Raw genomic sequence first — 14,137 nt, forward strand, 5'->3', positions numbered from 1 at the left:
TCGGTGACGTTGGGCCGCGTCGGCTCGCGCTCGCTACGTCCATCACGCCGTGACGTTGGACTATAGACCTCGGTTTTTCGCCGACGTAACGTCGCGGAGGCCGACGTGCGCGCGCGCGTGCGTTACGTCGGACTATATTGTGGCCTTTACCCCTCCTGATACCATTGGGGTCATCTAAAGTTATTACTCTAGCACAGTTGCTATATACGTAACTCTAGTGATGTTGGTGTCATCATGCTTGGCACACTTGGCATTTATCTGATACTTACTTTTCAATAAATATCGCTGCAGTCAGCTCTCCGAAATTAACAGCAATATTCATTATTTTACCTTTTTCTGCTACGACATGCTTTCCATAATTGGCTGAAGGCGATACCAATCCATATCAGAAAGGATCCTTATCCAGTTTGAATCTGCTCTACGCTCGCATGCGCTCGCTGGCTGAGTTTACCTTGCCATGCTTCTTGTTCCTTTATCGTTGGTTCTTGCAGTTTCCATGAGCTTGAATTAAGCGGTGCTGGCTGCTGACGTTATCGAGTAGACGCAGCTTGAATATGGCACTGCGCATCGTTGTTGACGAGCTTCTAAGATTGTCTGACGCTTTTTTCAACGCCGCAGCACGCCTCGGGCGTTTGAGTGAACCGCACCGTGAGTAGCTCTCTGGAAGAGCATGCCTGCGATATTCTCCTGATCTGCTGTTGCTGAGCCACTTCCAATGCAGAATTCAGTGGCCGACGACACAAACAACCAATCGTGCTGCTCAGTGTTTTACGTTGATTGCAATTCAGTGGCCGACGACACAAACAACCAATCGTGCTGCTCAATGCTCTACGTTGATTGCTTTAAAATGTTTATACTCGATCGCATCAGATCGTTCTCGCGAGTTCACCGTACGAAGAAATGCTGGAAGATTTGAGTCATTTCCTTGGCATCATGTCAACATTTGGCCATGTAGTACGCAGCCACGTGTTATTTGGCGAGCTCTCACACGAAGATCATGCCAGAAATCTTTTTAACTTGGCAAGGATCAGGCTGAACATCTGCTAATCTTTACTGGCTTGAAGCCCGGTCACTTGTTTTACACAGAAATTGTTTATCTTTATAAAATAGAGGAATGTCAGTTGCAGTGCTGAAAAACAGTTCCCTCCATTTGACCCTACAACATCTCATATTTCTTAATGTCACCTTGCCACCTCACTTAGCGACCTTTAGAGAGAGAGAGAGAAGTGGCTTGAATTTGTTCTTTCACGGATCTTTTGTTAGTGCCGCTGGTTGTTGGTTCTGCTCATTTAATGTCCTACTGCCCTAATTCACGACATCTGGGGCAATTAAAGTTGTCTCTCTCTCTCCTACTCTCATAGGTTTCCTTCACTTAGTTTTGCCTCGCCTTCCATTTTCCGTTTCTTATCTTTACTCTGTTTTTTTATTTTTTAACACCCCGTTCTCCAGAAAACCTGGCATCAGCGTTGTGAACGAAAGGTTACAAGCATGCCCCTGGCTTGTGATAGTTAGCAGGTGACATAGTCGTGCCTTGTATGATTAGTCAGCGGTTTGAGTAATGTCACCAAATCATGTGACACGCTAGAGTTGGCTGGAGCCACCAACTTGGTCAGCTCCTTTAAAATGGTTAGGGGGAAGGGGGGGCGGGGTGAGAGGGAGAATGGAACCTAGAACCTTTGGATCCCGAGTCAAACATGCTACTTCTAGGCTACCCAGGCACGATTGTGCGACTTGGTTTAAAGTAGCAAGTTCTGTTAGCAGTGTTACAGATAATATGCAGCTTACGAGTGTATGAATATGTATGAGATTGTATTAAAATCAAAACAAAGAACTGTGAACTTGGAGGAATATGACAGGATGCATGAGTAGGAACTAGATACATGCTATAACAGGTAACTCGGGGAAACTTAAGATACGCTGCTAAAAATGTGGGCGGGAGTAGGGCCTGTATTTCGAGTTTGCATCATTATCGAAGTAACTTAGTTAAAGTAGCAAGTTATGTTAGCGGTGTTACAGATAATATGCAGCTTACGAGTGTATGAATATGTATGAGATTGTATTAAAATCAAAACAAAGAACTGTGAACTTGGAGGAATATGACAGGATGCATGAGTAGGAACTAGATACATGCTATAACAGGTAACTCAGGGAAACTTAAGATACGCAGCTAAAAATGTGGGCGAGAGTAGGGCCCGTATTTTGAGTTTGCGTCGTTATCGAAGTATCGCTATCTCACGTGACCTTGAGTCATCTGATTGGTTGAAACTCTGGAACTGGGTGTTGCCGATACGGAACTGAAAGAGGTGGCAATATCATGTTCCGGCGTTTCCACCAATCGGATGACTCAAAGCCACGTGAGATAGCGACACTTTGATAATGATGCAAACTTTTAATACGGGCCCAGGAATGTTATGGGAACCATGTTCAGTATCTAGTGAAGATCAGTTTGGAAGTTCGAACCAGCTTTTTGTATAATATAACTAGGGCACAAAAAAAGAAAAAAAAAAAACACCTGCTGTGATGAAAGTTAGATGGGCATGATATCTTGAAGCTGAATGTAAAGAGCACGCAAGAAAAGTGAAACTGGTTGGAATCATCACCTATTAAAAGTGTATTCGAAACGGCAATCTGCAGCAAAGTTTTTTTCTATTGTGCGTAACCGACGAGGCTTTCGATAGGCAATTTGCATTCAAGTCCTGAGCTCTGCTCGCACCATGATGATGTGCTCCATAGACTCCTAGACCTCTTGATACTTTGTAAATTAGGGGAACTACTCCGGACTGCCAGCTGGAATAACCTATGAAATATCCCCCATCTTTCTATTCACCATGGCCACGGCAGTTGATGTTCAAGCCCTTTCTCACTGAAATGTTTTCCTGTTTGACAAGCAGTCACTTTTAAAATAGCAGTATGATATCAGCTTTACAGGCATCTATAAATATCTATGTTTTGTCACCTTTTTAATTAAGAACTGAAATATGAATTGCGGGGAAAGGAGAAGCTATTTGACTCTGAGGCACCTAAGCATTGTCAAGTCGTGATGAAGGCTTAGTTCACATGCATTATCCGATGCAGGGATGCAAATATGGTATTTTTTTGCTTGCAAACAATTTATTGCAACACGTGGAATAATGACTCCTAGTTTTTCTGAACTTGCAATTTTTTATGTTGTGTTACTTTTTGTTTTATGATACGTAAGCAACTAAGGCCATGATGCTGGAACAATGTTTAGCTATTTTTTTGTGTGCTGGAACTCCAATACACTTTTGTTATATGAAAGTTTGTTTATAAAGCTTGCTTCCTTTGAAAGAGCACAGATCAAAGAAAATTTCTAGTATACATATAGCAGTAGAGGTGTAGTAGGTGGTGGCGAACCAAATCCTGCTTTGGTGAGAGGGAACGTTTCCAGCTGTACTCACTGGTTCCTAATCATACTTCAGATCTGAGTATTCATTTTCATCAACACATATTTTTTTTTAGTTTGTGAATAATTTTGTGGTACTGGAATCCATACTACAGTCCTCTTGCATGGGAGGACGACGCTCTACATATAAGCCACTGCTGCGCTGACAGGCAAGGTATAACTAGCAGAGCTATAAAAGATAGTAAGTGTATAATGATGTATAATATAGAGAAAAGTATGTTCTAAAGAAGAGCCATATCCTGAAAGCACTCAAGAGGAAACATGGTATAGGCAAAAATCAAAAGTATGTGCTAAGAGAGAAGGCGGCCAATATCATTACCAATACTATTCAGTGTGTATAAGGTAGTCAAAGTAGCCATAGAGGTCTACACTAATCTATACAAAAAGTAAACATGGACAATAATGAGAGTTGCAGTAGTGCAGAGCAATCAGATGTTCCACCAGCAACGAAGAAGAATAAAATAAAGCATTAGCAGCATATGGTAGGTGACTCAATGAGAACAGGGAAAGCAGCTGGGGGGACCAGGTAACTGCAGTTATCTTGAAAGATAGTGAATAGGCCATGCTATAAAAAGTATATATATAAGGCCTCATGACGTTTTGAGTACCAGAATCTTAGAAGAACCCAACTATTATTTTAATCTTTCAGGAAGGAGACGACAAGGACTTGAAAAATCACAGATCGATCAGCTTACTCTTCATTATTTATAACATATTTATAACAAAACTTCTATCTGGTAGGGGAAACAAGCGCATTGAAAAAACATACACGGAAGGCAAAAAACGACAGGACAGGACTTGAACCAGCCGAAGGACCGGGAAGGCTTCCGTATAGCCTATTCTACCATCGATCGTATCTATACTATCAAGCAGGTGATAGAGAAATGCACGGTATATAACCGGACCTTGTATATAGATGTCATAGATTACGAAAAAGCATTTGACTCAGATGAAATCTTAGCAGTCCTGCAGGCATTGTGGAATCAAGGCTATAGGAGCCGTACGTGGGAATACTGGAAAATATGTATGGTGGCTGCACAGCAATCATATGTCTGCATAAAGAAAGTAATAAAGTAATAAAAGATGTTTGTCAAGGCAACACAATCATCCCAGTACTGTTCACCTCTTGCTTAGAGGAAATATTCAGAGACTTGGAATAGCAGCAGTTAGAGGTAACGGTTAATGGAGAATATCTCAGTAACATGTGATTCGTTTATGACATTGACTTGCTAAGTAATTCAGGGGATGATATCAAAAAATTATTGATGACCTAGGCAGGAAAAGCAGAAAGGGAGGCTAAAAATCAATATGCGGAAGACTAAGGTAATGTTCACCAGCCTCAGGAAGGAACAACAGTTTACAATAGGTAGCGAAGTGCTGGAAAAGATAGGCGATTATGCGTGCTTAAAGCAGATAGGGACTGCAGATACAGACCATGAAAAGGAAACTAGGAAAATAAGCTTAGGATAGAGTGAATTTGGAAAGTGCTTTCAGATCATGAATGTCTGCTTACCAGTATCCCTCAGAAGAAAAGTGTATATTTTTGTGGTACGCACCTGTCGGGCCGAAACGTATAATTTCTCATATTCTGCTGAATGAAATTATTACTTGTTTTTTATTAGCAATGATGAGTGCAAATCAACAGCAAAGATGCATTGTTCTTTTTTAGATGTCGGTGCATTCTAGTGCAACATTTACAGTTGATTCTTCTTGGCTTTCTGATTCTTTGTGTGAAGTTTTATATCAATTAGATAGTGATTAATAATAAATAACAAAGTGCATGTATGCAAACCAGTGTCCACAAGGGGAGTTGCAGACAGCAGACATTCATGTTGTCTTGTCACAACCCGTAATATATAGAGCGTAAGCTTCTCCGAAATTTTTGTTTCAGCACAGATTATTTTTTAAATTTCTTACTTTGTGGCCCCATGCAGAGTAGTTTCTGCTGACAACCTTAGATGTTTTGTTTGCAGGTTACTTGCCCTTGGATATTCACTCACTGTTTGCTGACCAGAAAAATTTTTAAGCATTGTTTTGATCATTTCTAAATAGAGGTGTACGAATACTCAAAATTTGGAATATGAATCGAATATGTTTGTTACTATTGCGATAGCGATACTGCGCCAAGTTTCGAGCCGTCGCGTGGTCCCGGCGGAGGCCACGCTTGACCTTGAACAGCCGAGAAGAAGGAGGAGCAGAAGAAGAAGAGCTGATAGGGCGTAATAGGGATATAATGTAGCAGGCAAAAGAAGCTTGTACCGTTCTATCGCAATTCAACTAGGGTTGACCAGAGTTGAACCACAATTAATTTTTCGATTCGTATACGAAAAACTTATATTTGGAATAATCGAATAATTGGAAATTTTCATACTCAAAAATTTTGAATTCTCCGCAGTTTCTCCACACTCAGCGCTTCACTGCAAGGCACGACCTCGTTGACTATGCAGTGAAGCATACTCAAAACCCGACAGGGCCATTTTGTGGAAAGGGACCTTCCCTTTTGAGAAGAGAACCTTCCCGACAATGTGCGCAAAGTGAACCACTTAATGAAACCAGGAAGAAAAACTTTGTTATTGCCTGGGTTTCATCTCATATGCAGAGAACCATTCTGCATGTGTTTATCTGATTAAAATATACTGTGATGCAAATGGTTTTCAGAAATTCTGAGGCTCATTTGATAGTTCCAAGCTTTCAGTTAATTCAGACATGTTTGTGTACCTTGAATGCCGGAATAACGAGAATAACGAGCAGCAATATGACAGCTCCATTACCTTTCATGGAAGCCCATCTTATACCAAAAAGGAATCCTGTATAAAATATATACTGCATTTTTCAGTCGGGTATATGCTTTTGTGCAATTCATTTAATTTTATTTGATAATACCATGTGAATTTTGAAATAAATAAAGTGAACAATAATTGCTATAGTTAATTATCCATTCCTTTTTGACTAGTTAGATATTCGATATATGAAGGGATGTTTTGCTGATATTTATATTCAATTAATTCAAAAATTTCAATATTTGCACACCCCTATTTCAGACACATAATGAATAGAGTTATCAATTACAGTTGCCAGTTTAATTATTTAATGTACACATAAAACATTGCTAGACTGTATTGGCGATGCTATTTTTTGTACACTGTATTATAATGTGTTGGTCGCAGCACAGTTTTGGTTTCCTGATCTTCGCTGTTCTGCGATTGCTTATTGTTTTGAAGTGCTATGCGCTGAAACTAAGAGTGAAATGCAAGAAATGTACGGCAGTCGTCAGTTCAGAATGTGTAGAAATTCTCTGGAGTTTACTTTGAGGACCTTCCTTATCCAGGTTACACTCACCTTGAGAAATGGAGGGCAGAAGCCAATATCTAGGGTTGTACAATATGGGATTCATAATTTGAAGGTTATTGGAAATTTATTTGTTTCCCTTGTTGGTTCAAGTTCCCCAGGTTTTTAGGGCACATGCATACTAGTGCACATCCATGCGTCCAGGTTCGTTCCCGAAGAGACGCTTGTGCAATGCTTATTTTTCCCTGCAGCGGCTGCTGCTCTCTGGCCTGTGGGGTTGCCTAGCCATGACCTCAACCAGGACAGGGGCATCGTCTGGGCTGTGCCCACAAAGCGTGTGAGCATCGAGCGCCGTATGATGCGACGCATTTCACATCCTTTCTTCAAGATCAAGCGAAAAGACTTCATCAAGAGCTGCAACGTCTGTGGCCACTTCCACCTTGCCCACACCATCTGCGGTGAGTGCCTGTGGTGTCCTGCAAATTTCTCTGCTTGTACCCGCCATAACAAAGTTTCTCTTTCTGGTATTCTTGCCTGCAGTATTTCTTTCAGGCAGAGATGTTTCAGAAGAGGGAAATGTTCAAAATTTTTTTCAGGAGCATGCCAAGAATTCTTGGGAAAAATTCCCATCTACTTTCTCGATTAATTATGCAATTTTTCTTCATCCTGGTCTGGGGACAAATTTTTTCTTTATCAACTTTTCTTTACCAAGCCATATGGCAATTGCTACCATGTTAGCCTTGTAGCAAGCACAGTGGTGGGGTGAGCCAGAAAAAATCACATCCGCATAGAACGGAGGTTAAAAACTGAATGCTTTATTCCCAAGCGAAAGGAATGCGAAGGGAGAGCGTGGAAGCGGGGAATCAGAGAGAGAGAGTGCTTCTCCTGCATCTGGTGGGATGAGAGAGAGTGCTTCTCCTGCATCTGGTGGGATGCCATGGAGACCCGCACTCCGGGAGCAGAGAGACCCCCCAGCAGCCTGGAGCCACTGGCCAACCGGTGCCGCAGCATCACCTTCTGCTCTTCGGCTTCTGCCGGCCACGACGCTTCTTCTGTGCGAACCCCCACAGCCTCAAACGACACAGCAAAGCGCTGTCATTCTTTCAGAACAAACTTTCTTGACCATTTTAAAAGGTTATTTCCTGATTAAAGACAACTTTTTTTTTAACTACGCAGTTTCTAGGAAAGCTGTACAACTTTTCTTGTAGCGATATGGCTGTGCTTGGGTGGATGTGCAAGAGTAATTACTCTCCTGTAATTTTTTTTCTTGTGTCAATTGAAATCTTCTTTCACAAATTAGCAAATACTTTGCTCTAGTGCTGAGAAGTACCACAAAACAATTTGAAACTTAATTTTTCCATATAGTAGTTCATTTTCTAAAGATCATAGCGGTATCTGGAAACTCTTGACATCGGGGACACGACATAGATATTGTAGTCACTCTGTGAAATTCTGTAGACACGACTGCCGCATTACCAGTGACACCTAGGATTGGTGCAGTGGCAAGTTTTGGTAAATTGATAATTTAGCACAGTAGCATAGTTAATAACATAAAATGAATAAGTTATATGAGAAAACTGTAACGTCAGAGACACCATCAGTCATTTTTGTCTGCCAATGGCAGTGTCGCTACAACTATTGCGGCGTTTTCAGTTGCGTGATTTTTCTTGCAAGCATTTTAAGGGCAGATCAAGGAAGATTAAACTATAAAAGCACATGAATTTATTGAATGGATGAAAAAGTGGGCTGCCTAAAGTCGACATGAACAAAAATAACTGTCTGTATGATGTATTGGCATGGTCACTAAACTAAGTATATATTCACTTCAGACGCTGCAGGTGGCTACGATGTTAGCTTCAATGAGGGGACAGAGCAAAGCACTATCATCCTTTCAGAAACTACTTTTTTAACCAGTTTAAAAAAACTTTTTGCTCATAAAACCCCAAGTTCTGCACTTGTTCCTGCCTCTAGGAGATGAGATCTACCAGAAAATTCAAATATTTACATGATAGCGTTAAAAGCCCTGTTGATTGGAAAATGGGACGACCATTGGCAGCGTCGTGAGTGAAAAATCACAAGCCTGGCGTTGACAGGTGGTGCCTGGCAGCCGAGATGGCCGCACATTGATTGGACGCAGGGTTGCCTGATGTTACGTTTGGCAGCAGCTGCCGACTCTGGTGTCTTCTTCATATGGGAGGGTGATATCAGAATCGGTCTACCAGAAACCTTGCATTCTGGTTCAGACATACTACCACTACATACTATGCAGACATACTATGCAGACACATTGATACAGTTCGGTTTAATGGGGGCTGGGGTATTTGTTGGGTGGTAGCCTACGCCGCTGCTGTTGGTTGTCTGAACACCACCACCGCAATGATCTATCTTTTTTGCACTTCCGTGTAGCTGCACCGTTTTTCCCTTTTGGTTTTGCTTGTTTAAAGCAACAAACTTCCCAAGTGGCATGCGGCAGGCATATAACTCTGTATTAATATGCCCAGCCACAGCTACATTGGCTTGGCTCAAATTGGACTTGATCGGCTGCTTAGCCGATGATGACAGTGGTGCTAGTGCAGCCTTTGATGGTGGTGCTGGTGATTACGATGCGGCTGCAGGTTCCTTAGTGCTGGTTTCACAAAAACCATTCTTCGTGAGGAGATGCCACTCACCGGAAGGTTTAGGGTAGTGAAGTTTTCCGATCAAATTGGAAGGTTTGGCAGCTATGAATCACTGATCCCTTAAGCTCATTACGTGAAAGACCACCAGACATAGATTTATTCTACAGTGTTGTGCAACCTTATCGTACGCGTTTCGGAAAATTCTTCCGCCTCAACCGGAAGCTCATTTGTGCTGAAACTATGCAGAAAGCTTGCACGTTGTTGTCCCGTTCTTTACGAGGTAAGTTTGACCATAGTGCTTACTTGGTTTGGCCGTGCATGATGAGAAACCAGAGTCGTCTGCGACGAAACTGAGGAGCAAAAGATGCAAACGCCAATTTTCCGCCGAAGGGCAGCGGTGGTGCCATCTAGCACCATTACAAGAACATGTCATGCTCGCCTCGGCGCTTTCCTCTAGCGACGCCAGATGACGCCGCAGCTGCCATTTGCTGGAAACTCTGCACTGGCGGTTTTTTTGCTCCTCAGTCTCATCGCAGACGGTTCTGTTTCTCATCATGCGCGGCCAAACCAACTAAGCACCATGGTCAAACTTACCTCGTAAAAAAGAGGACAACATCACGCAGGCTTTGTGTGCAGTTTCAGCGCAAATGAGCCACCGATTGAGCTGGGAGAATTTTTCAAAATGGGTACGATAAAGTTGCAGAACACTGTAGGCTTAAGTGCTGTACAGGCATGCCTGTATGGTCTAGGGGTACCACCTCCGACTAGGAGTGGAAGGGTCCTGGAAGGTTCGATTCCCCTCAGCTTTCTGCCTGAATTTCTATCTACATATTATTTTCTATTAATTTTGGGTTGCCTCACCATAATATATGTGTTGTCCAAGCAGGCAGCTCCTGCAATGGACATGTCACATGGCCGCATAATGTCGCTCAACCCTCCGACCAGTCGATGCCTGCCCAAGTCAGCTGCTGCTTGGCAGAGCCATGGTCATAATGTTTTGCCTGCAATGCTGGCGACGACGTCAGATTTGTCGGAGAATGGTGCCTTTAATAATGTCGTGTTAAAAAGCTTTTTCATATGCTGAAGAAACTTAAAAACATGAGACAGTGGTCGCAATGTGTAGACAGGCAGCTCAGCGCATGAGAAATGTGCTTTTTCAGTCTATCTTCATGTGGCAAAGGGAATACCTAGACTGCTCTTGAACTATCAATCCATGTTTTTAATAAGATGATATTACCTGCGATCATGTTTCTTTTTCTATGCAATAGCATTAAAGCGGTCTTTACGCAGAAGATCCAGCGTCAGCGTTACGAGCGAAAAACCAAATGGCAGATGGTAGGTGGCAGGTCAGTTTCACATTGCTCAGCATTGATTCATAGATAGTCTGTGTGACTTAACGACACCACATGATATCATAAAGTTGGGAGGAGCTGCCACCTTTGGTCATTCATTAGAGGTCATCATCATCATCAGCCTAACTATACCCGCTGCAGGATAAAGGCCTCTTCCATATACCACCAATTAACCCGGTCATTAGAGGTGGGAAGGTGTAATGAGGATCAGCCTCATAGTGCTCTTGGATGGAGAGTCAGGCATGCTACACATAGGCTACGCAGCCACATTCATACGGCCTGGTTAAAGTGTTGCATTGTACGTGGGGTGGTCACCTGCGCTATCGTATCATATCCTTAAAGGTGGAGCATAAGTATCCTCTGATTTTTTTTGTTTTTTTTAAATTCATATCTTCACTTTAGCAAGCAGCAAGACTCTAGGCATAATCATTTTAAGATGTCTGTGCTGCCCAGAAGTTCGTTCGATCACTTATTCACGAATTTTTAAAGGAGTATAGACACATAATTTTTGAGTTCGTGTATTATCCTTTGTAATGGCGCCTAAGACATTACTGTACATGGATCTCCACGTCGTAATCGCCTGCGACTGCTGAATAATTTAGAATTGAATTTTTTTTTCTCGCCTGTTTCAGTTTCGATTTCAGCAGCCCAGGAATGGCTGTGACGTCACAGTCAAGTCTAGATTATGCGAGGGATGAAAATACAGGAATATAATCATTCCTGTGTCGTTTGAATACACTACAATGATAAAGCCAGCCTGCCTCAAGAGCAGGAATCACTACAACGGAAGAATCAGCGATTATATTGCTGTTTTTTCATGCCACGCATCAAGACTTGGTTATGACATCACAGCCATCTCTTGACTGCTGAAACCGAAATTAGTGAGAAAAGAAAATTTAGTTATAAATTATTTAGCGGTCGTAGGCGAAAACTGCATGCGGGTCGATATGCAGGAATCACTTATGCATCATTAACAAGAAGAAAAATGCCAACAAAATTTGCTGTCTATAGTCCTTTAAACACCCATGCATTGAACATACAAGAGCACTGCTATGGCTGCCTGCTGAGCTAGGTATGCGCTGATGGCAGGCATAAATGACAGGAATCCTTCTGTACCGTCACCGTGGACCTTTCTTTAAAAACAAAAATACCAATCAATCAAAAGGCATTATTCTTTGTCGGCGCAGGGTATGCAGCATAAAGGGTCCGTTTTTGGTAACACAGTGGATTCCAAGGGAAGCCATGCAAAACAGAGGAGTATCAGGCAGAAATGTAATTAGGAAGTGTGCGGGGGATAAGGTGGCTGCAGGTGGGGTGTAACGGAGTTGGAATGGGAGAGGAGGCCTGTATCTTGCAGTAAATCTGTTTGGGATGATGATGATGATGCAGGCCACTGCTACCAGCGGGTCAAAGAGGAGACTGAGAAGCTGCGCGATGCCATTGCGGAGGAGCTCAAGCTGGACCCTGTCGAGTCTGAGGTGGCCGTCGTCTACAAGGGCGAGAAGCCACCCGAAAGCGGTGCACGCGTGGTTGAAGTGGACCGTCCACGTCCAGCCTGGTTCAGCCGAAACCTGCTCACCAGGTCGTCATCATGAAGTCCACACGCATGGCACTAGTGGCTGTCTGGTTTGTGCCATGCATTAGCAGTTCTAGCATTTTCATAGCTTCAGATTTTGTTTTGGTTGTAAGAAGCAGGAGGCCGCACTTCATGCTGAAGTGTTTGCTGAATAAAAGCTCTGGCATTGTTCATTGTGGTGTTTTTATTCTGAGTGACCACTGGATATTGTCAGAGCCCTGCAAACACTTTGTGGACTGGACCTGCCACAGTGGTTCTGGCTACTGGTCCCAAGGTTGTGTGTTTGATCCTGGCCACTGTAGCTTAATTCGATGGAGGCGAATATAAAAATTCCTGTAGGCTGTGCAATGTCAACATATCTTAAAAACCTCTTGTTAGCTCTTGTACATGTTCTTTGCTTTCTCAAGCCTGTTCGCACTGTTCCACCAAAAAAGAAAAGCCCAGGTGGTTTAAATCAATGCAGGGTTGGGGGAGGGAGGGGTCACAGCCCTCTTCTTTGGCATCCCTCATAGCACGTAACATGTTGATTCAGAACATAACTAGTAACCCCACAGATTATGTGCGTGAGCACCATAGACCGGCTTTCAAAGAAAAAAAATTATTTAATTTGCAACTGTACACCCTCATCGAACAAAACTGAGAATGCAGTGGGCTGTGGAAGGGAAGGTGATGGAGATAACCTCAGTGCAGGAAAAAGGACCAGTGTGCATCAGATAACATACGTTTCTCACTTCAGCTGAAATTAAAAAAGTGAAAATGGATTCGGGCAGGTCATGTAATGTGAGGGACCGGGTAAGCAGCTGTGTGCTTTGGTAACAGAGAGGATTCCAAGGAAGAATGCGGGCGAGGCGACAATATTGGGAACATGTCAGGAGTGTCAAGGAAGCCTGCCATCAATTTAAGAAAATAGGCTTCGAGTTGTGAAGGCAGTTTCTTGGGCACGATATTGTCGAAAAAGAGGTGAATAATGTGAACTGTAATACTAGCCAGTGAACTAAATTATTCCATTCCAAATTATTCCAAAGTTCTCCATTCGAGAAAGTGACAGTAATTGTTATGCTCTTCACTGTCATCAAGGTGACCTACAAAAGGCGAGCGATCGCGTTGAAAATGTGACAGGTGCGGCAAACTTCGATAACGACGATACCCGCATAACAGGGAGGATGACGCATTCAACGGCTCTCACTTTTTTCTCAAGATCTTGGCAGCTGTCACTAACCATGGAAATAGAATGCTTCTGCTTTGTGTTGTGTGTCTATTTGCTAGCGGCACGACCAGCAGCCATGCTGCACTGTCTGCTATTGTGAAGTGGACATGATGAAAGCATGACTGGCTCAGATACAGTCTAATGTTAGTGGTGGTTATCCTCTTCTTAAGGTGTCATTGCGCATGGTCAATTTTCTCGAGAAAGTCATATGCTTCCTGGCAGCACAGCGAAGAGAGATTGTGGTGCAATACATGTGTGTCTATTAATCAGTTTTCAGAATTTCGAAAATGTGATTATCCTCACCACTGTTGCTCAACAAATTTTCTGCATCCCACATCAAAAATGTGTGCTCTGAAAACGTCCCCAGCGCAGTCATTCAATAGTGCAAGTGTGACATGACATTCATATTGCATCTGCGTTGCCGTGCTCGCTGCTCTGGCTGTTGGTAGGATGCACTACTCACACAAGCCATCAATCACGAGAATGCCCTTTTACATTTTAATGGTTTGCGTAGTATTTTGCCTATGCTGTCATAAAGGGAGAAAATGTTTGACTCGAGACCTTGCACAGCAATAAATGAGTCTTTTGCTGCTGATTAAGCAGCAACAGAGGTGCAAATTGCTTAACTACTATTGGATTTTGCTCACTACAAAAATTTGACAGAACTGTTCT

At 42.7% G+C, this 14,137-nt stretch overlaps 1 protein-coding gene across 1 annotated transcript; it reads left to right on the forward strand.

Annotated features, from left to right (window-relative positions):
• The first annotated feature begins 394 nt into the window (after positions 1–394).
• mRpL32 (mitochondrial ribosomal protein L32) lies at positions 395–12,431 on the forward strand. The gene is made up of 3 exons (XM_084607581.1): positions 395–648; positions 6,964–7,170; positions 12,072–12,431. Exons 1-3 carry the CDS (start codon positions 555–557, stop codon positions 12,275–12,277), a joined length of 507 nt encoding a protein of 168 aa, XP_084463707.1. The 5' UTR covers positions 395–554; the 3' UTR covers positions 12,278–12,431.
• The last annotated feature ends 1,706 nt before the right edge of the window (positions 12,432–14,137 follow it).

The sequence above is a fragment of the Amblyomma maculatum genome, chromosome 6 (genome assembly GCF_055883805.1).
Source record: "Amblyomma maculatum isolate TAMU_Amacu chromosome 6, ASM5588380v1, whole genome shotgun sequence".
NCBI classification, from domain to species: Eukaryota; Metazoa; Arthropoda; class Arachnida; order Ixodida; family Ixodidae; genus Amblyomma; species Amblyomma maculatum.